General features: G+C 39.5%; 1 protein-coding gene and 1 non-coding gene across 5 annotated transcripts in view; one reads left to right on the top strand and one right to left on the bottom strand.

Annotated features, from left to right (window-relative positions):
- The window catches only part of FREM1 (FRAS1 related extracellular matrix 1), a 176,042-nt gene that overhangs the window by 111,581 nt on the left and 40,789 nt on the right, over nucleotides 1-23,672 (bottom strand). For all 4 annotated transcript variants that reach the window (XM_055092121.2, XM_055092120.1, XM_055092122.1 and 1 more), the window contains exons 3-8: nucleotides 19,531-20,031; nucleotides 14,572-14,666; nucleotides 10,771-11,072; nucleotides 9,152-9,348; nucleotides 2,889-3,212; nucleotides 269-377 (exon numbers count right to left, since the gene is read on the bottom strand). In XM_055092121.2, coding sequence (XP_054948096.1) covers nucleotides 269-377; nucleotides 2,889-3,212; nucleotides 9,152-9,348; nucleotides 10,771-11,072; nucleotides 14,572-14,666; nucleotides 19,531-19,764 — 1,261 coding nt within the window. In that variant the 5' untranslated portion in view covers nucleotides 19,765-20,031. The remainder of the gene's footprint in view (nucleotides 1-268; nucleotides 378-2,888; nucleotides 3,213-9,151; nucleotides 9,349-10,770; nucleotides 11,073-14,571; nucleotides 14,667-19,530; nucleotides 20,032-23,672) is intronic.
- On the top strand, nucleotides 2,033-2,139 carry LOC112440945 (U6 spliceosomal RNA). Its single transcript, XR_003028922.1, has one exon. It is a non-coding gene; the product is annotated as a U6 spliceosomal RNA (small nuclear RNA).

Here is a 23,672-nt window from a genome sequence, read left to right as displayed (position 1 = left end):
ATTCAGTTGAAAAGTGTCCCTTTGTCTTATCTCCGGCAGAGGAAAGAACTTGGCCTCAGGACACAGAAATCCTGGATTTAAATTTCTCATGCTGCCAGGAGGAATAAAAAAACAACAACAAAAGCTACTATGTGATGCCCTTAATCTGTCTGGGTTTCAGTTGCCACATGTATGACATAGGAATAAAACTACCTTTCTTTCCTGACCCATCTACTTTCTTGTATTCCCTTCAGGGCTATGTTGCCCTATGCCTTATATTGAGCTTTACCTGTATTCCAGGATACACGGGGGGCATTTGTATCTGCTGTTCTGATGGAGATGTGGACTGTCATAGGTGCACTCCTTTCAAAGAAGAAGTCGTATACCTCCAATTCTACCTGTAAACAAACAGAGGCAAAGGAGCCACACACTGAAGCGTTACAGGGTAAAGTAGCATTAATTCTGGGTTATACCCACACACAGAGGATTCAGTTTTCTGCGGGGATTCACATTTCTGTGGTTCCCACATCTCATTTAGACAACCTGATTTGACTTTTTCAGGTTCTAGATCTTGTTCCTTACTTTAACAGTATTTTAAAATTTTCTTCTACATAAAAGAATTTATTAATCTAAAATTGGTAATATGCTGGAGAAGTGTCTCTGCACTTGCTTAGGAGACCAACCCCTTCCCACATTCAGTCACTTAAATCTTTCTCAAAGGTGGAGGATCTAGAGAAGTGGTTTTCAACTAGGGGTGATGTTGTCCCCCTAGAGGACTTTTGGGAATGTCTGGAGGCATTTTTAGTTTCAGAAGTCGGTGTGTGGGAAAATGCTATTGTCATCGAGTGGGTAGAGGCTGGGATACTAACATACTACCGTACACAGGACAACCTCCCAAACAAAGAATTATCTGATACAAAATGGCAATTGTCATACTGCTACTATCAAGAAACCCTGATCTAGAGACATGTATTTCACTAGACATATTTTTAAATATCTCAACTTTATTTACTTTCATGAAATTCATAACTAATAAGTAAGTAGGGGCTGCGTGATAAGTTTTGATCTTTATTATGTGCTGTGTACGTATTGCACCAGATGTTGACAGAGAAGAATGAGGTATAACGCAGAAATGCAAGGCATACTCCCTACTTTTGAAGAACATGTGGTCCATGGAAGAGGATAAGATAAATAATCAAACAGCACTATATCAGCAAACACTAAATAACAAAAGAAACTGATTCAAGGCTGCCAAAGCAACAGACTGAACAGGAAACTACATGGGCAGGAGGTGTCTTTTTTGGAGGGGTAATGCATTCGGTTGGGCCCTGGCCCAGGGCTTCCAGTCCACACAACCTGAAAACTGTGTGATCTCCACTGAAAAAATTGAGAGTTACTGTCTTACGAAAAAAATCACACATTCGCACAGGTTCTGCTTTAAGAGTACATTATACAATGCCAGAAACTACACACAGGAAGCAGCCAGAAAAGCAGTGCTCTAAGATTGGATGTGCAATGAGAAATTACTTCCTAACAGGGAAGGCATGGGGGGCCACAGACTATGATGAAAAGGGGAAAATAAAAGCAGAAGGCAAAGCATAGCATTTATAGCCTGAAGCCCTTTGTCTTCCCTTGAGGCTACATGCTGAAAATGCCGAAATTACAATAGAGATAACCCCAGGGACACTCATTTTCCTTAATAAACCTGAACTCAAGTCTATATCAGTCTGCTCGTTTACAATTTCCACCCTGTTTGAATCAAGTTGCTGGTAGTTCTTTAAACATGTGAAGCATTATTATGTGGAAGACTTTAACCAGCTGTCCTCCCCTCCCACTAACTACAAAACAGAGGAGAGGGGTGGAACCTGCAGCAAAAGGAAATTAGATAGAAGTAGGACCTTCCTGATGGACTGTGTTTCACTGTGAAATTAGTTATCAAATAAGACTACGGAATGTCCTATCCTGAGTCCGTGTTATTAATTAAAATTAAGGATTCCCATAAAAAGCTCTCACAAAAAAAAAGAATAAAAGAATTTATTAATAAAAGAATTGTGTGCTCACCTTGGCAGCACATATACTAAAATTGGAATGATACAGAGAAGATTAGCATAGCCCCTGCACAAGGATGACACACAAATTCGTAAAGTGTTCCATATTTTGGGTGAACAACACACATTGGGGCCTGTCGGGGTTGGGGGTGGAGGGAGAGAGAACATCAGAAAAAATAGCTAATGCATGCTGGGCTTACTACCTGGGTGATGGGTTGATAGGTACAGCAAACCACCATGGACATGTTTACCTATGTAACACACCTGCACATCCTGCACATGTACCCCAGAACTTAAACACACCCAAAAAATTTTGTTAAAAATTTAAAGTATTGTAAACAAAAGTCATCTCTAACTTCAATGGTCTCTGTGATTCAGGAAGGCTGTCGAAGGCTGCTGCAGTTCTCAAACTGGTGAGCCCTGGGTCAAATGTGGCCCTCAGAAATATTTGGTAGCTAGCACAATACGTTTCACTACAATTTTTAATTGTTTTCTATATTCAAGAATTTAAGCATTTTACCAAAAATGTATCATTTTCCAATTTCTCTTGGCACATGAGTGCTACAGCAACAGTGGGCACACTTGTATCCTTGCAGGGCAGCGGTGGGCATGAGCTGAGTGGCAGCTGCTTCCTGAGGGGATGGCTCTTTCTTCAGTTTGCCACAGTGCCCCTCAGTGGGGTTTGCTCATTGACCCCACCTGCCTGGCTCCTCTGGGCAGTTAGTTTGCATCCTGATTTACAGTGATTGATTCTTTTCTGAGGCAATGAATGTACAAAGGAACCTGAGGGTTTAGGGTAGGGGGTTCTTAAATAACCCTGTGACTTCTAACTAGGCTGGAAGCTTTGTCTCTCCTTCTTACCTCATCATGTCTCCTCTCAGAATGGCTGCTGTTTGGTGGCTGATAGGCGATCTGCATGTCACTGAGATCTTTCCAGGTGAATGAGGAGATTGGTCTGGTGTGATCCAACAGGTGAGTCACATAGCCCTGGAGCGGGGCTTTAGTAATGTTGAACACCAGCAAGGGTTTAGGGGTCTCATCTTCTTCACAGTCCAGAACTGATGTAGTCAAGGAGGTCAGGATGAACTGATCCACTTCCAGAATAAACATGGCCATGAATGCAGCCTTTGGAATCTGATTCGGAATTCCAGCTCTGATATAGACAGGCAGCCACGCACTCTCTGACTTTTGAAGGATAGAGAAAATATAAAGGAGGAAATAATATGAATGAGGTGATATCATACAGGGCTAATAGCATAATATTTAATACAGCCACAGCCCAGCATCTAGCAGTGACCTGAAGCCTGGCTGCATATTGGAATCACCTGGGGAGCTTTAAACACATGCTGGTACCTAGGATCCGTCTCCAGAGGTTCTTGTTTAATTGTTCCAAAAAGGGGACCAGAAAACCAGTATTTCTCAAGCTCCCTGGTGACTCTTACATGCAGCCAGGTGAAGAAGGGAGCACCTACTTTGGCATCAGAAGGAACTGTGTTTATCATTCTATCTCCAACACTTTTAATTTGTGTGATTTTAGACAAGTTACTTAACTCTTCAGTCTCATTTTCTTTCCAGCTGTAAATGAAAATATTAATACTAGACTCCCAAGAATTAAGTGAGGACAAATGAAATAGCCAAAGTAGGCACTTAGCAATCTGGCACTCACCAACAACCTCCTCCAGCCGCCTTCCTCACCTCCTGTCATGTAGTTTTAAAGGGGGCAGGAGAAGGATGAAGGAAATATGTCTTTATGATTTGGTTCTCATGCAAATGAAGAATACTTGCTTGGTTGTCTAGCTAGTTAAGACCCTGGATCTTCAAGCAAGGGTTGGGCATTGGGGATTGCAAGTGGCCACTGAGGCTAGGCATGCATCCTCCCAAAATGAGAGCACTATTAGCAAGAGACCCTCCAAAGAAACCATGAAATTGTGCCACAAGATCTAAGATCTCAACAAGTGCTATGGGCAGAAAGAATCCTCACAGGGTGAGGTGTGGTAGCTCACGCCTGCAATCCCAGCACTCTGGGAGGCCGAGGTGGGAGGATTGCTTGATGCCAGGAGTTTGAGACCAGCCTAGGCAACAGAACGAGACCCTATCTCTACAAAAAAAGTAAAAATAATAAAATTAGACAGGCATGGTGGTGCACACCTATAGCCAATTACTCGAGTGGCTGAAGCAGGAAGATCACTTGAGCCCAGGAGTTTGAAGTTATGGTGAGCTATGATCATGCCACAGCACTTCAGCCTGGGCAAGAGAGTGAGACTTTGTAAAGAAAAGAAAAGAATCCTCATAGCTGTAGATGCTAGTTCTCACAGGATTTGATCTAGCCCATTGCTGAGAGAACCAGGCTCAGTTATCAAATTCACATTAGTCCCATACTGCTGAACACTTGCCATTGGGCTAGGAGTTGTAATCTGTGTATAACAGAATGCTAAAGGTCCAATAAAAGAGATTAGATGTGCAACTGAATGTAAGACAGGTAGTAAAATATGCAGAATTTACAAAGCAAGTTGTCTGGAACTAATTCCAGACTCCAGAACTTTCTTGCCCATATAAGAATATAAAAAGATTGAGAAAGGTAAGAAAAAGGTTGATTAGGAGAGAGGAGTGCTTTGCTGTGTTGTGTTCAGTCACTTTCCTGACCTTCAACACCAAACATTGGCATGGAGCAGGAAGAGCAGAGCAATGCCATATCTCCTGTCCCTTAAAATGTGTTTCTTGCAGTTGAAACACACACAGAGAGCTGACGCAGGGCTCATATCTGAGGAAGCTAACTGGCTGGAAGCAAAAAAAAATGATGGCTGTGCCAAAATCAGTCTGTTCTTGTTTGTGGCAACAAGGGACATATAAATGTTTCCAGTTACGGGCCTAGTGGGCAGAGGGCTGGTCTGGGATCTCCTGGACCCTGAACTTCAGAGTGCACTCTTGAGAGGACAAAAATCCAGTAGGAAAATGCTGGAGATAGAATCAAATCCTAGGAGCTGCAGGAGAAATTGCAAGTGATCACTCAGGTTAGAAATAATCCTCTTAAGAGAGCTATGAGTGATAGATCAATGAATGGGACTCTCCAGAGAAACCATAAATTTGTCCCTAAGACAAAGATGCAGCTTGAGACATCTACCAGGCTCAGAGAGCATGAAATCACATGTCATCAATGCCTGATCAAATAAGATCCCTCTCTCCCATTCCCCAAAACCACCCCCGCCACCAGCCTGAAAATTAAGAAACTAACCAGCAATGCCCAGAGAAAAGAGAATTGCAAGAGAGGAATAGAGAAGAAGACAATCAACCCCTTCCCTTCCCACTGCATGGTTGATGAAGGCAGGTGAACGATACTGAGATGTCCCAGGGTTTAGAGTATCTAATCTTCGTGTGTCACTGGGAAGAAGTATTATTTGAAGATGCATAATTAGAAAACTCAAGAGGGGTAAATTGTGATTTAGAAGGACTGGTGCTTAATGCTAAGACCAATTGAGTCTAGAGTCAAGTCTAAATAAGTATGTTATTTTAAACATGTTAATAAAGTGGATACAAATGATGAAAGAGCTTACTGCTTGTAATAAAGTATAACAATCATATGCTAGAACTGAAATTGCAAATTATATAAACAAAGCAATTGCCAGGAGAAAGGATCAATTGGATCAGTTATCATCATACATAGGAAGGAGCCAAGAGAGCTCACTTCATTTTTTCACCATACATATTACAAATATAGGCTTAAGAATATTTTTAAGTTTAGAATTAAGTCCAAATAAAACATCAAATGTGATAAGGAATTGTCAAATAAGATAAAGGCAAAGAAAACATCATTTATTTTACAAGACAAATTTTTTTAATCAGCAAGAAAGCATAAAACATGATAGAAAAAAGTGTATCTATTACTACCACAAATATAAAGTGTATATTTCCTTATTCAAGACAAATAGTCTGAAATTCAACAAAAATGTCCAATTATATGTACCTTACAAGAAAGGCACTTAAAATTACATAGAAAGATTAAAAGGAAAAGGGTGATACAAATTGATCATTAATGGAAAAAGCAGAGAGACCACATAATTTCAAAGATGAATTCAATGAGGGCAGTTGATAAAAGTAAAAAATATAAGACAAAGATTCTTATCAATAACATTATATTTAATATTGTTCTTCTCAAACCAGTGGGGAATAGAGCAAAAATAAGAAGAATAATTACAGGAAAAGAAAGAACAAAATTATCATCATTAGTGAAATATATAATTATGGTCTTTAAAAGCCCAAAGAATTGAGAACTTCTTAAAATAATTGAATTCAGGAAAGAAGCCAGATAAAAGAAAATTATTCCAAAAATAGCTTTTCTGTTTATCATCAATAAGCATTGAGAAGATATAATGGGAGAAAAATATTCTATTCACCATAGGTTCACAAAAACAAAGTGCCTAGGACTGGACTTAATAAGTATGCTCACCTTACATGAAGGAAACTATGAACTTTACAGAAACCTATAAAAGAACCTTTGTTCAATGAAGTGAGATACCTCATTTCTGGATGAAAAGACTTAATATTGTAAATGTTCCATTATTCTAATTTTCCCAAAATAATTTATAGTTCTAATTGGATACTGATAAAAATCCTTAGGGGCTTTTTTTTAAACTAACATAAATGATTTAATTATATTTATTTGGAACTAAGTCTAGGTGATAATGGCCATGAAAATTTTGAAGAGAAGTGATAAGGAAGAACTTGCCTGTAAGAAAATTATAGGCCTATTATGTTTAGAATAATATGAGACTGACAAAGAATAAGTAGGTAAATCTAAGAAATAAAAGAGCTAGCCTTGAAATTGTATACGTTATATCCTTATACACAATAGAAGATCATCTAAAATCAATGGGAAACAAGTTAATTGTTCAATGAATAGTGTTGAAAATTTGGGCTATTTGGAAAAAACTGTTCCTTATATTTCATCATATAATAAAATTTTATTTGCGGTAGCTTAAAAAGGCAAATGTAAGGAAGAAGACCTTTAAAAATCTAGAAGAAATTATGAGTGAAGGGTCATTTGGTCACTTGATGAGAATTGACTGTACAACCATAAAAATAACAAAAGAACGAGATACAAAACTTCACATATAGTATAAATGCGATTCCATAAAACAAAACCAACTCTGGCATGCACTCATGCACATGTGTGTGTATGTAAAAATGGTAAAAATACAGCTATATTTATTTTCTTCTTATCTTGCTTTCTGTGTTTTTTTAATATTCTCTGCAGTGAGCCTATTACTTTTATATTCATAAAGGAATCTGTTTTATGACATGCCAAATAAGCTATGGAATAGGTTAATGACAAACAAAGCAAGAAGGTAAAGGGATAAACTCCCAATAAAACAGATTTTAAAATATAAACAAATAAAGCCCTATTCAATATAGTAAGAAGAAAATGAGAAAATTTGATCAAAAAGAAAAATGGCTCCAATTTTTTTCAATGGATATAATAAATCATTAAAAGTGAAAGGAGTTTTGTGTTAAAACAAACAGAAAACATCTATTAGTTGTCTATAGACCTAGTGTTTAGGTCTGTATGAACAAGGTATGTCACTTCGCGGGGCCACCACTATAAAATAGGAAGCTTGAGCTAAACCCAGCCTGGTTTTGCAAACCTGGCTAACGAGTTTTTTACTGGGTGACTTTTAAAACCAGCAATATGCATAGTGCTACTATGTGCCAGGTTTTATGTCAAGCATATAATAAGTATTTATCATTTAATCCTCTCAGTTACTCTAAGAAATAGGTACTATAAACCCACTTTAAGTTGAAGAAAATGAGACCAAAAGTCACACAGTTAGTTAAGTGGATGTTTGAACCCAGGCAATCTGGGCCCAGTGTCCATGCTCTTAACTATTATTTGGACTCAGAAATTTATCCTTGAAAAGCTACCCAAGTGATTTACCTGATCAATTTGACTAGTCTGCCTCACAGTTTTTTTCCAGATCTTAATTCTATGATTTTGTTTTATCATTTCTTTATGATTCCTTGTCACATCAATTCCTTGGGGTAATAATATTCAATATCTGACTGGGCCCCTTAGGAGAAATCCCAGTGAGAAGCCAGATTGTGAAAGATAGAAGTATTTCCAAACATCATCTTGGATCATCTTTCCTCAGCACAAAATCTCAGCTGTTTCACTTTGGGAGGCTGAGGCAGGTGGATCACGAGGTCAGGAGATTGAGACCATCCTGGCTAACATGGTGAAACCCCGTCTCTACTAAAAATACAAAAAACTGGCCGGGCGTGGTGGCAGGCGCCTGTAGTCCCAGCCACTCGGGAGGCTGAGGCAGGAGAGTGGCATGAACTTGGGAGGCAGAGCTTGCAGTGAGCCGAGATTATTGTGCTGCTGCTCTCCAGCCTGGCCGACAGAGCGAGACTCTGTCTCAAAAAAAAAAAAAAAAAATCTCAGCTGTTTCAGCAGGTGCAGTTTCCCCGGTTTCCCCAATAAACAAATTATAGAGTTCATGAATCAGCAGCACTGCATGTTAAATATTTCAAATAAATGGAATCCACTTTCTGTCATTATTTCAATATATAGAGATCAATAGGAGAAAAACAAGAGAATTAAATGAGATTGGAAGATGCAGGAGGTCTTTGGGAGCCTGTCTCCTTGATGAGCCAGCCCTTCATCCCAAAGCCTGGAAGAGTGACAAATCTGTGACAAACATAACCATGGGACTGAGATTCTCCTCCCCCCCTAGTTTCCTGTGACCTTGCAGAGTGGACCCCCTGATTTCAAGAAGGACAAAAGGAAGCATCAAAGAGAAGGTGTTATAAAATGTCAAATGACAAGCTGAAGAGTATTGGAAGTAAAGGAGGAAGAAGGTTAGCACGTAACTAGCCCCAGTCCTTCCCAAGTTTCCGTACTGATGGTGGACCTAGAAGAGAACCAGAGAAGGGAAATTTTATACAAAAGCTACTGTTTTAAGCACTTACTAGCAGAACCAACAAGCCCGCAGTTCCAATGAGTCGATGGCAGTTTTACCCCCAAAAGCACAGGAACTCTCCCTGGCATGGGGGCCAGCATGAGTAACCCTGTGTAACTGGCTCTCTTACTGTGAATCCTGGGGGCACCCACACATAACCCCAAACTCTACCTTGTACACAATTTTACTCCTGGTATCTGTGAGGTCCAGTTGGATGGAGATATAATCAATGTTGGGTGAAGGGGGATCCAGATGCTGATAACGAAGGCCCATCAGCAGGAACTCCTCACAGCTCACTTTGAGGCTTCCTATTTTCTTTAATCCTGGGGTACAGCTTCCACCTGGACACTTCAGTTTTGCTCTCAGTTCTAGAATGTACAGCACTGGATTAAGAGAGTCACTTAAACATAACAATTGTAAAATTTAGAAACCAGTACTCCGTCCCATGAATACTTATTCCCTCTCACTGCCTCAAGAACACTCATGTACCCTCCAATCATTCACTGAGTGGGTTGTCATTTTTCTGAAAGCTTGTAGTTTCCTTTACTGAAAAATGGTTGACCAGTTGTCTCATCGTGCCCTCACCCACCAAAAGTTAAACTGAGAGAAAAAATAATAAAATATGTTGTCTGAGGCTTCAACATCTCTGACAAATAGACCAGCGACTCACTGCAGGCCTTCCACAGTCTTTCCTTTACAGAATCAGCTTCCATGTCTCTATCATACAATCTCTACTAGGCTGTCTACTCACTGAAATCCCCTCCCCATGTGGCTATCACACACTCAAATCCTGCATATCCTTCCAGGTCCACCTGGTCTTTTTACTAAGCCTTCCCTTAAACATTCTTTGACCACCTGAACCAACATGCTCTTTCTCACTGAAAACCATAATTGTCTCTCCAACAGTCTTCACATCTCTAACCAACTGTATTTCCACTCTTGTTTAGTATATAATACTCATAAGCCACTTTCAAATTAAAAAAAAAATTGTACAGATGAGGTCTTGCTAGGTTGCCCAGACTGGTCTTGAAACCCTGGCCTCAAGCAGTCTTCCTGCCTCAGCCTCCCAAACTGCTGGGATTATAGGTGTGAGCCACCATGCCCAGCCACCCACTTTTTTTTTTTTTGGAGTCTCATTTCTCAGACGTACAAAATAGAACAAATGTGCCGTTAACTGTCATTCTGTCCAAATTCAAAGTATTACTACTATTGCTATGATTATCCCTTATATTTCTTGGCTTCTCATAGTTTCCAGAGAGAACAGGAGGTGCCCAAAATAGGTTGATTGAGTGAAAAGCAGAAGGAATGTTACCCATAAACTCTTCCTAATTTCGTCTATCACTGCTACCCACTAGCTTTACTTCAAATTTGCTCATAATCCAATAATACTCCATAAATGCACCAACTACTACTGTTGCTATTACTAATAACAGCTGACAATTAATGAGTACCTACTGTGAGCCAGACACTGTGTTAAGTACTGTGTGTATGTATAACCTCATTTACTCTTATCCTTACCCAACCCTACAGGGCAGCTATTTTCCTTTCTCATTTTAGAGAGGCTTAGACAGGTTAATAACTAAAATTACACAGAAAATAAAGAACAGACGAAGTTCTCAAAACCAGGTCGTTCTGATTGTAAAGTCTGTGCTCTTAACCACTAACTGACACTGTTCAGCCAGCTAAAATGACTAGTTAACTAGAACTCTTCATCATGGTGGAAGGTGAGCATGCATGGATATTTTTGTCAGTTTTGGTAATACCCAGAAAGGCATTAAAAGACATCATACGGGACTCTGGGAAAAAACTGTGTGGCTGATCTCCACGAGGTTCTTCTGGTCGAGGCTCCCCGAGAACCATCTGGCCATGGGCTGGCAGCCGAGTTCTCGCAGTGTCCAGGCTGACCGTACATTCCAGGCTAGCCATCCTATCATAATCGAATCTGAGCAGATTTTTATCAATCGCTTGGGACAGGCCATTGAATTCAGGCACCTCCAGCACATTGTTACTCATATGGATGATGTTACAGTCTGGTTCCAGGAGATAGACCCACAGGATAAAGGTTTCTATGAAGGTATCTCTTTCAGTAAATCTGTGGAGAACACAGGGCAAAAGCAATATTAATTGGTGCTCAGGTATTTCTGATACCCATGTACTCAGCTGGAAGACTAAAGATTGGCCTTCACCAAATTTGTGCCACAGATTGAGTTTGGATTTCATTTCTTGCTCTACTCCCAGCCTCTCTGTTCTTTTCCCTGCATCTCTTTACCCTGGTGTCAACACCTTTTCCTGCCACTTCTTCCTCCCAACATCTTTCTTTCAACACCTGCTCTCAAACTCATCATGCACGTGGATATTTAATGACTGCTGAGATCTCAGAGTCTCACTTCTAGCACATGTGTAATTTAAGAGTCTCAAGCCTATATAATTTCTGGATTGACTTTTAATTCAGGAGTGAAGGGGTGAGTGGTTTCTGAAGCATTCAGGCCTTTTTGCCCTTCAGAAACACCACTACATAGGTGGTCATTTGCAGCCTAGTTTGGGTGTCCAGCTCAGTGCTTGGCATGTAAAGCATATTCAGCAATTGCCACTTCCATTCCCTCCATCCACTTAGCAACTCTAATCTCAGGTTGTTTGAAGAGTCTAAAATGGAGGGGTGTCATTTTTTTTGAAGGGAGAAGATTAATGAGTGATAAGCATGCATCAATAATGCAGCTTCTAATTGATGTGCTCTTATTATGGCCCAGGCATTATGCTAAATTCTCCATGATAGTATATAACACAATCCTTATAAAAACCTAGGATAGACATTGTTAATCCCATTTTATGGAGGAAGAAACTCAGGCATAACGGGCTCAGGTAGCTTGCCAAAGGGGCTGGAGAAGGAGAAGTAGTAAGAGGGGAACAAACATGCTCCCTGATTTTCTGCTGCCTACTCCCCTGAATGTTTTATTTCAAATGTGCTGAAGACCAAGAGGGGAAGAAGCTCCTCTAACCCTGCATTTCATGTGTACTCTTCCAGCCTCCCAGCAGCCTAGAAACCCAAGGAAGGAGTAGAAGCAGCAAGCATTCATCAGCTTTTTTTCTTTTTTAAATGTATTTTTATTTTTAATTTTGTGGGTACGTAGTAGGTGTATATATATATACATATATATACACATATATATATATGTAATGGGGTACATGAGATACTTTCATACAGGCATGCAATGTGTAATAATCCCATCTTAATAAATGGGGTATCCATTTTTTGAGCATTCCCTCAAGCATTTATCCTTTTTTTTTTTTTTTTTTTTTTTTTTTTTTTTGAGACAGAGTCTCACTCTGTTGCCCAGGCTGGAGTGCAGTGCTGTACTCTCGCCTCACCGCAACCTCTGCCTCCCAGGTTCAAGAGATTCTCCTGCCTTAGCCTCCCGAATAGCTGGGACTACAGGTGCCTGCCACCACTCCCAGCTAATTTTTGTATTTTTAGTAGAGACGGGGTTTTGCCATGTTGACCAGGCTGGTCTCAAACTCCTGACCTCAGGTGATCTGCCCGCCTTAGCCTCCCAAAGTGCTGGGATTAGAGGCATGAGCCACTGCGCCTGGCCCACTTAACCTTTTTGTTACAAACAATCCAATTATAATCTTATAGTTATTTTAAAATGTGCCATTGAATTGTTATTGACGGTAGTCACCCTGTTGTGCTATGAAATACTAGGTCTTACCCATCCTAACTACTGTTTGTACTCATTAACCATTCCCATGTTCCCTGCAACTCCCCACTACCCTTCCCACCCGCTCCGCGCAAGCTCTTTGAAGTTATTTGTTTTTTAACTCTAAAGTCTTAGAAAGATCAAATGGCCCGGTATGCTGATTTCATATCTTCCTAAGGAATCCTTGAGTGCCGCTTCATTTTCTCAACACAGCATTTTGTGTCTCTCTTTTGGCGCTTGTTCTGCATCAAAATTACCTGCTCATCTTTTGCCTTAGACTACAAGCACTAAAATAATCTGTGTATTCTCATCCTTTTGTTTATTATGCTCAACGTACAGCCTGGCCTGTAATAGGTGGTCATAAATGTTTGTAGAATGGTTCACTGTTCCAATGTCTTGTACAAAAGTCTTTTACATTAGTCTAATGCTTAAAGGAAATTCACACCAACATATCTAACCAAATGTTCTTAAAAGCAATAAAAACCAAATAAAAAACCCTATAAAGGCCTACTCCACATACATCAGTTCTCAGTTACTTTTATGAAGTCAGATATATCATAATTGTGAGCTTAAATTTAAAATTAATTTTCACTGGGATATAATTCATATACCACAAAGTTCATCTTTTAAAAATATACAACTCAGAGTTTTTTAGTGTAGTCCCAAGGTTGTACAACCATCATGACTACCTAATTCCAGAAGACTTTCATCACCCCCAAAAGAGACACATTTCCCTTCCCCAGCCTCTGGCAACCACTAATCTACTTTCTGTCTCTGTGAATTTGCCAGTTCTAGACATTTCATATAAATGGAACAATACAATATGTGACATTTTGTGCCTGGCTTCTTTTACTTGGCATAATGTTTTCAAGGTTCATTCATGCTGTAGACTTTATCAGTGCTTCGTTCTTTTTTTATGGCTGAATGATATTCCATTCCATGAATATACCACATATTGTTTATCCATTCATCAGTTGGATTTATTCCATTTTTTGGCTGTTATGAATAATGTTGCAGTGAACTTTATGTGCAAGTTCTTATGTAAAACATAAGTTTTCGTTTTTCTTATATATATGTATAGGAGAAGAACTGCTGTCTCCTACGGTCATTCCATGTTTAACTCCATAGTTGATTTTTAAAGAATTTTAGGCCAGTCGTGGTGGCACATCCCTGTAATCCCAGCACTTTGGGAGGCAGAGACAGGCAGATCATGTGGTCAGGAGATCAAGACCATCCTGGCTAACACGGTGAAACCCCACCTCTACCAAAAATACAACACATTAGCCGGGCGTGGTGGGCGCCTGTAGTCCCAGCTACTCAGGAGGCTGAGGCAGGAGAATAGCTTGAACCTGGGAGGCAGAGGTTGCAGTGAGCCGAGATTGCACCACTGCACTCCAGCCTGGGCGACAGAGCAAGACTCTGTCTCAAAAAAAAAAAAAAAAAAAGGAATTTTAAATATTTAATATGTTTAAAAATGGAAGATATTGCACTTTCTGTAACTAAACAGCTGGTAACAAAAAAGAAGAATTTCATTCATTTTTGGAATATATTTTCTCCCTGATTTTCATTAAGAATTTGTAGTTTATAATTTCCATTTTCTACCATAAGTGGTGGGTTGGAACACCAGAGATACCTATATAAGAACACTAGAGGGAAACAGGATACGGCTAAAAATTTGCCACAGAAGAATCCTAGGGAAGATGACACAAGTGGAAATAACTGAAAGTTGGCTACAAATCTTGCCTGATCCACTCAGGCCTCCAGTTTCTGTTGATTACTTTCTTGTCTGGAATCTATTAACTCCCCTCATGACAATACATATCCACAAGAAAAGCCCTCATAAGAACACAGAATGGTTACTTGGCAGCAAATGAGCGATGTTCCTGTGCCGCTTACCTGTAAAGTCTAAGCTTCACTGTGTCTTCATCAAGAATTGGACAACCATTGTGAACATACTTGACTTCATTGGGAAGGAAATGGCAGTCAAAGACCTAGTTCACATGAAGAATTGGATAAATATCTATGAGAAAATTGGTACAAGATTTAACATTTTGCCAGGAGAGTACTGCCTGGAGAAAATATGCTCTGTTAGTAATGTGTGTATGTGTGTCAGTGTGTGTGTCTTCACCACCACCACCTGTACCCTAGCCCCATACCCAGTCACCATCCTACATATACAGCTGTCTCTTGTTTTGAGAATATCTAAGTTGTGAAAACCAAAGCAGTTCAAGAAAATCAGTTAAGGGATGATTACGTCTCTAAATAAGTGTCTTTTTACCACCTAGAGTGCATTTAAAACATAGTTTCATTTTTCGAAATTTTATTTACCCCTTTCAGGGGTTCACAGCAATTGAGTTAGAGAGTTCTTTCTGTGTGTCTGCATGAAAAGGCATGCTTTAACCCACCCACAGACACACTGTATTCTTTCTGTATATCTGTGTTCTCCTTTCATTTCTTTTTTTTTCCGAATAGTATTCTCATATTCAAAGATGAAGCCACTGACTATGGACACTACTGTGGTTAATCAGAGTCTAACATGACCCAGAGTTGTGTCTTACATACTTGCAAAAAACTGCTTTCATTAGTTAGGCAATAGCAGAAATGGCAGATGAGAAAAACAGAAATCTAAAAGCAATTTCCTCTATTCAAATAAAATTATAATGAACTGTCTCACCTCACTCAGAATTATTAGGAGATCGTTAACTGTTACATTTTGGGAACCTGATTTTTAGAGGAAGAATCATCTCTCCCACCCATATCATGCCCTTCATTCTGCCCAATCTGACTTTGGTAGAGTTCTAATACCCTTGAGGTATGCACGCATGTCCACCATTGTGTTCGTGGTGTTTTGTCTGTACCTTTTCACAGCCTCAAACATTTTCAGACAACATAATTCACTCAGAGAAGACTTTACCACTAATACAAACGATTTTCTTCTCCCACAGATATCATTGGTTCCTCTTTTAAACTGACAACTAGGAAGGAGATAAAGCAAAGACCTTCCCCATATCATTGACAAATAGTCATGGTAATAAAGAGACAGTCTGCTTTGTTAAAAGAAACATCTGTTTTATGTTTCATAATATGTTTTCCTTTTATAAAAGGTGACAACCATAATTGTCCATAAATTTACTAACTAAAACAAAGGAGAGCTAAATCCTTTTCTAATTACTGTCTAGCTTTGCTTTTTCCACTTCTACTGCTTTTCAATTACAATTTATAATTAAATTGTCACACATTCCTAGCTCATTACTCACTTTAATGACAGTAAAATGGTTCAAAGTAGAGATACTTTCTTACCGCTATATTTCCTATTCAAAAAAGCAAGTTCAGCGCTAACCTGGGGTGCTTTCCACCCAGCAAATTTCTTGCTTTGGGCTAGGTGTGAGAAGTGCCATGTGTGAGGGAGTCTTGTCCTAAAACATGAGGAAAACATATTGCCATCAACCTCATCTAATTGACTATATCAAGAGGGTTATCTGAACAGAAGGCACTGGTGTGCATCAACTGAAATCCCTTTCCAAATATTCAACAGGAAAATGAACCTGTTGATCCTAAGACAAACTTCAGTAATGAAATGAAAACACTAATTGAACAGATGTTAAACAAAACATTTTCTGTGCAAGTCACATGAAACTGTTCATTACACAGCAGGGTGTTGTTAATACAGTCGTCTTGCTAGAAATGGGTTCACATAAACTTGGCTTTCAGCTTATTACTAAGCTGTATTAAAGAATAATGTTTAGGCTGTATGTGTGTGTGTGTGTGTGTGTGTGTGTGCACATGCACTAAGCTATGCTTAATTTCTAAAACTCCATAAGGAACGAACCCCTAGGGAAGGACTGAACCAGCCTGCGTTAAAAACCAAGCACAAATTCAACAAAACAAAACAGACTTAGGAATCTTGTTCTTGTTGAAATTATGAGAATAACAAATAGGAACAATCACCTGGCAGTTTGAGAAACAAAGTTTTCCCATGATATAGATTTCTCTCACACACAGTTTTAATATTTGGCCAAAAAAAGTGATGAAACTCCATATTTTAATGAACTCCTTTACCACAGAATAAATATTAGAATATATAAATCCCATACCGACTTTAGAGGCTATAAATCCATTTGAGATGTCATATCTGCCTCTGGAAATACATACACTAAGTATTCACGACTTGATTCTACTTTTTCTTAATGAGCAATAGCAGGCTAGGGAATCAGTATATTCAGAGGTGTTTCTCAGCAACCAAGAGTTTCCTAAATCAGCCAGGCAATTTGTGGTTTCTTCTCTATACTGTCTTTCTAGTAACTGGAGTTTTACCTTAAAATCAGAGAGTGTGAGATGGAAATGACTTGCAGGCCTATTCCAATCCTTGATTCTTGTGAACAAATGTTTTTTACCTAGTTCTAGTCACTTGGATCCCTTTTTGCTCCTCAGTGCCTTGGAGCAGGCCAAGCAATCAGGACCATTAAAACATCACTAAAAATATATAATGGAGACAATTTTATTTCTCTCAGAGAGACTGCCATATATGGTAAGGACTCATAGGCCATTTGAGATAGGGAGAGGAGAGCTCTCAGAGGCTGGCTTAGGTAACAATAGATTATCTCCAAATTGCCTACTAAGGAGAATCTGGTCATCTGCAGGGCTTTTGTTTTGCTCAGTTGGGCATGCATGCTTGAGGTCCAAACTGGAAGACAGCTTAGACAGCTTGCTCCTGCGAGCTACCAGTGGGAATTTTGCTTCTTCTCTTTTTCACAATATACTCAGTCCCACTTCTAAATAAATGTTGAATGATTTTTTAAAATATATTGATTGGAAGAGGTACCATATTATCAATCATCAGTCTTTATAAGACACCCACATGTGCCACTACAGCCCTGGGTTCCTGCTTTATCAAACACCCCAGTCCTCTAGGATCAGGTGTCCTATTTTACCCTCTCTCAAAACTCTAAAGGCTGCATTTTCCCTTTTTTTTTTTTTTTTTTTTTTTTCAGACAGAGTCTCACACTATCACCCAGGCTGGAGTATAGTGGCACTATCTTGGCTCATTGCAACTTCCGCCTCCCGGGTTCAAGCGATTCTTGTGCCTCAGCCTCCCGAGTAGCTAGGCTTACAGGTATGTGCCACTACGCCTGGCTAATTTTTGTATTTTCAGTAGAGATGGAATTTCACCATGTTGACCAGGCTGGTCTCTAACTCCTGGCCTCAAGTGATCCGCCCGCCTCAGCCACCCAAAGTACTGGAATTACAGGAGTAAGCTACTGCAACCAGCCTGCATTTTCCTTTCGACCCCAGTCCCTGTAGTTGGGTCTCTATCACCCACTCCTGAGCTTATTTGTATTGCTTCCTCATCCTATTTAGCACTTTGGGGTTCTAGTATGAGCAATCCCAGGTATCTTCTTTTTCCCTGACTCGTAAGTGCCAATCAAAACACATTCAGAATGCAAGTATAATTAGGAGTAACTGAGGAGACACTGCAACTACCAAACACTTGGGAATACAATGGCTAATATGTGGAGCCATTGTTGAATTCTAACATGTTTTAGATACCCATCTAAAGCTCTTTGACTGACGATAAAATCTTACAAGCAACTAGGCAGAGACATTTGGTTACTACCACATCAGAAATACTTGCAAAGTGAGACCCTCTTCCAAAGAATTCTGATGTGTTTCAGAATGGGTCTATAACTTGAAGTGTGGTAAATGGAGTGTCTAGAGATACCAGTTGAGCTAGTATCCATCTAAGTCTTTTTTTCTCTCTCTGCAATACCTAGTACCACTTTTCAATAACCTCATGGATTATGTTTCTTTAGCCAAATGAAAAGGAAATAAAGTTCATAGTTCAGCAAAAGAGAATGGTCCATTTTTCCAGAAGCAGCAGCAGCATCTAGTGTTGAATATTCTCAAGACTGTTTGCACTGGGAGCAAAGTTACAGGACAGTAGGAACAAGTAATAAAATCAGAAGCAATTTTTAAAATTATGTATAGTGGTAACTCCTACTTTAAGCAAAAACAGTGTAAGAGAATATAGACTTTTTAAACCCAATGAATTAGGAGGTAACTCTTCACTCTACAAGAAGATTGACAATAGAATACCCTTAAATATAAAGCTCTCCAAGATTTTGATTAAAAGGAAAAAAACTAAGCAGATAATTTCAAAGAACAGTGAATATTTAAAGTGAAGTATCTTCACATCTCTTTTCTACTTCTTTTCCCTTACTCAGAAAAAATGTTTAAGTGATGTTAATAGATGAAACATCTTCAAGTTTTACCTTTGCTGTGCTAAGGTCACAGGTATGTCCTAAAAATGTCTTGAAATCTTGATCTCTTATCCAAAGCCACTCTGACTGGCAATGGATGTGATAACTCGGGGCAGGAATAACTCCAATGTAATTCTCTTACATGATGCTTTGTGCTTTTTCCTGTATAATTAGCTACTCAATAAGGTCAAGCAGCTGGTAAGATATACCAGAGTTATCTTCAAGAAAAGAGGAGAAATTGGAAAGACTTACTGAAATAGTGCATTATTAAGAAAAAAAATACATGCATCCATATTAGTTTGAACCTGATTTCCTCTATAAATGTTATTATAATCAGGATTAAATCCTGCTGGTTTCAGGCTTGTAATCTGAAGTCAGCCAAGAATGTTTAAAAATAGGTTTCACCTCACATAGAAAAGCAGCGCAATACTATGCCTACCAATTGCAAGTCCACCATTTCAAATGTGAACATCTTCTAATACTCATCTTTGATGGCTTGAGGGGAGACCTTTTACATCTCTGTTCTTTGTCCCCCACACATTTTCATACACTTGCATTCATACACACGACTGAACAGAAAATCGCAGATAGGACCTACCTGTGGAGTGAGTTTCCCAACCCTCTGGGTTATTGGCTCATTCATCACAACTTCCACTTTGCAGGCATCTTTCTCTTTAGGGATGGCAAACTTCAGGTCATCTCCTGACAGGAAGGCAGAGTGGCCCTTCATCACCCTTACCCCACGGTTGATGCTGATGAAGGTGGGGCTGGCCCAGGCCAGGAGGAGCAGCAGCAGCACGGCATTCGCAGCCCCCCAACTCAGAGAGTTCATGCTGACAGGGCCCAACTCTTCTCTGTCCACCGGCGAAATCCCTTTAACAAAGGAGGGCTTCTGTGCTTCCTCCTGGAGGGTCAGCTCATAGTCCAAGGGGCAGGGCGAGGGGTCCTGACAATGTGCCCCGAGATCTTAACATGCCCCTTTCATTTCAAAGTCAGACAAGGGGGCCTTTCAGGCAATCCCAGGGCTTTTAATAAAACTCGCTGATCACTCCTGACAACGCCGGCAAGATTAATGGGCTTCCCAAGCGCTTTTCTAATCCTGCAAATGGGAGAAGGGGTTGGAGTAAAGCGAGAGAGAGACCAAAAGGTTTATGTGGCTATTCAAAAGATCGCTGCCAACAAAGGGATCTTTCAACCAGCCTATGAGTTCAGCTAAATTAAAAACAAATAAACTAACTTGACCTCTAGACCCATCTGAAAGGCAAAGCAGCCATTTCATTACCCTGCTTATAGCTCCTGCTTCCGGACTTGACATACCGCTTCCGGACTTGACATATCCCAACCGGGATGCCAATTGTGTGGTCCAGGAGGAAACAGCCAGCCTTATTGCCAACAAGTGTGGCTTTTGGTTCCCCGAGTTCATAGACAGTTGTCAAACTCTTTGCTTCCCTTTCCTCATTTGTTAAATGAGGATTATAATCTAATTTTTTTCAGAGAGCTGATAGGATTATTAACACATTGTTTGAAAACATGATTCATTCTAAATCAGTGCTACCTGGATAAGAAAGAAGTTTAATGATTTGTCACACTGGGCACACTTCTGACTTTGCTGGGCAATGAAGACACCTAAGAAACATTTGAGTGGAAATTACAGAAAATATGCTTTTTTCTAAGTGAACATTCAAGTTTTTGTTTATGTGTGAAAGGGACTATGAATGGGGTGACATAGCTTCAGCACGCACAGTTAATGACACAGCATATGGACATGCGTATTTATACTATCTACAATGCTAATTACATTCCCATGTACTCAACTTGCACAAATAGAGTCTTTGTTTCCACTTTATCCACTTAGAATTTCATGATGATTTCTCTGTGTTCCATAAGAAATGAAAAGATTTTATCTAAAGTAAAATGCACTGAAATATATCCTTAAATTCCCAGTATAATTAGGTGAACAAATAGTGGTTTGTTATGCCCAAAGAAAGGCCTTCCATGTTAATAATTTCAATAAATTTCTGTGCATAACCAGTAGATACCAAAATGAATGTTTGTCAGAAGGTTGTAGAAGAACAAATGCCTCCATTATCCACATCTAATCTATTTCCATTCCCTTGTCACTGTTTGCAACCTTTCACTTTTGAGGCACTGTCTGACTTGTGTCACCTGATACCTGAGGGGTGTACACTTTACAGAGCAGCCTGTTTTTTATGGTATCAGTCCCAGAGTAAAACTGTTCACACACTCCAAATGACTCTATTGTCCACAATCAAGCTGACTTAGGTTGGCTTATTTGGGCAAGAATGCACATCTGGTTGTTTTGTTTTTTGTTGCTGTTGTTTTTATTTTTTTCTTAAATTTAAAATGCCTTTTATTATGCTCTGCGAAATGTAAATGTCACACACTTGGTAATATTCCTGTTACATAATCAGTGCATCCTTTTATCAATAGAAAAAATACCCTTAGAAAGGCTATCAATTTAATATGGTTTCTTTTTTTTATTTTATTTCATTTTATTATTATTATACTTCAAGTTTTAGGGTACATGTGCACAATGTGCAGGTTAGTTACGTATGTATACATGTGCCATGCTGGTGTGCTGCACCCATTAACTCGTCACTTAGCATTAGGTATATCTCCTAATGCTATCCCTCCCCCCTCCCCCGACCCCACAACAGTCCCCAGAGTGTGATGTTCCCCTTCCTGTGTCCATGTGTTCTCACTGTTCAATTCCCACCTATGAGTGAGAATATGCGGTGTTTGGTTTTTTGTTCCTGCGATACTTTACTGAGAATGATGATTTCCAATTTCATCCATGTCCCTACAAAGGACATGAACTCATCATTTTTTATGGCTGCATAGTATTCCATGGTGTATATGTGCCACATTTTCTTAATCCAGTCTATCATGGTTGGACATTTGGGTTGGTTCCAAGTCTTTGCTATTGTGAATAGAGCTGCAATAAACATACGTGTGCATGTGTCTCTATAGCAGCATGATTTATAGTCCTTTGGGTATATACCCAGTAATGGGATGGCTGGGTCAAATGGTATTTCTAGTTCTAGATCCCTGAAGAATCACCACACTGACTTCCACAATGGTTGAACTAGTTTACAGTCCCACCAACAGTGTAAAAGTGTTCCTATTTCTCCACATCCTCTCCAGCACCTGTTGTTTCCTGACTTTTTAGTGATTGCCATTCTAACTGGTGTGAGATGGTATCGCATTGTGGTTTTGATTTGCATTTCTCTGATGGCCAGTGATGGTGAGCATTTTTTCATGTGTTTTTTGGCTGCATAAATGTCTTCTTTTGAGAAGTGTCTGTTAACGTCCTTCGCCCACTTTTTGATGGGGTTGTTTGTTTTTTTCTTGTAAATTTGTTTGAGTTCATTGTAGATTCTGGATATTAGCCCTTTGTCAGATGAGTAGGTTGCGAAAATTTTCTCCCATTGTATAGGTTGCCTGTTCACTCTGATGGTAGTTTCTTTTGCTGTGCAGAAGCTCTTTAGTTTAATTAGATCCCATTTGTCAATTTTGTCTTTTGTTGCCATTGCTTTTGGTGTTTTAGACATGAAGTCCTTGTCCATGCCTATGTCCTGAATGGTAATACCTAGGTTTTCTTCTACGGTTTTTACGGTTTTAGGTCTAACATTTAAGTCTTTAACCCATCTTGAATTAATTTCTGTATAAGGTGTAAGGACGGGATCCAGTTTCAGCTTTGTACATATGGCTAGCCAGTTTTCTCAGCACCATTCATTAAATAGGGAATCCTTTCCCCATTGCTTGTTTTTGTCAGGTTTGTCAAAGATCAGATAGATCTTTGTAGACATGCGGCATTATTTCTGAGGGCTCTGTTCTGTTCCATTGATCTATATCTCTGTTTTGGTACCAGTACCATGCTGTTTTGGTTACTGTAGCCTTGTAGTATAGTTTGAAGTCAGGTAGCATGATGCCTCCAGCTTTGTTCTTTTGGCTTAGGATTGACTTGGCGATGCGGGCTCTTTTTTGGTTCCATATGAACTTTAAAGTAGTTTTTTCCAATTCTGTGAAGAAAGTCATTGGTAGCTTGATGGGCATGGCATTGAATCTATAAATTACCTTGGGCAGTATGGCCATTTTCACGATATTGATTCTTCCTACCCATGAGCATGGAATGTTCTTCCATTTCTTTGTATCCTCTTTTATTTCATTGAGCAGTGGTTTGTAGTTCTCCTTGAAGAGGTCCTTCAGGTCCCTTGTAAGTTGGATGCCTAGGTATTTTATTCTCTTTGAAGCAATTGTGAATGGGAGTTCACTCACGATTTGGCTCTCTGTTTGTCTGTTATTGGTGTATAAGAATGCTTGTGGTTTTTGTATATTGATTTTGTATCCTGAGACTTTGCTGAAGTTGCTTATCAGCTTAAGGAGATTTTGGACTGAGACAATGGGGTTTTCTAGATATACAATCATGTCATCTGCAAACAGGGACAATTTGACTTCCTCTTTTCCTAATGGAATACCCTTTATTTCCTTCTCCTGCCTAATTGCCCTGGCCAGAACTTCCAACAATCTGTTGAATAGGAGTGGTGAGAGAGGGCATCCCTGTCCTGTGCCAGTTTTCAAAGGGAATGCTTCCAGTTTTTGCCCATTCAGTATGATATTGGCTGTGGGTTTGTCATAGATAGCTCTTATTATTTTGAGATATGTCCCATCAATACCTAATTTATTGAGAGTTTTTAGCATGAAGGGTTGTTGAATTTT

The sequence above is a fragment of the Pan paniscus genome, chromosome 11 (assembly GCF_029289425.2).
Source record: "Pan paniscus chromosome 11, NHGRI_mPanPan1-v2.0_pri, whole genome shotgun sequence".
NCBI lineage: Eukaryota > Metazoa > Chordata > Mammalia > Primates > Hominidae > Pan > Pan paniscus.
The sequence above is the reverse complement of the archived record's forward strand: the minus strand, read 5'-3'. Positions and strand labels throughout refer to the sequence as shown.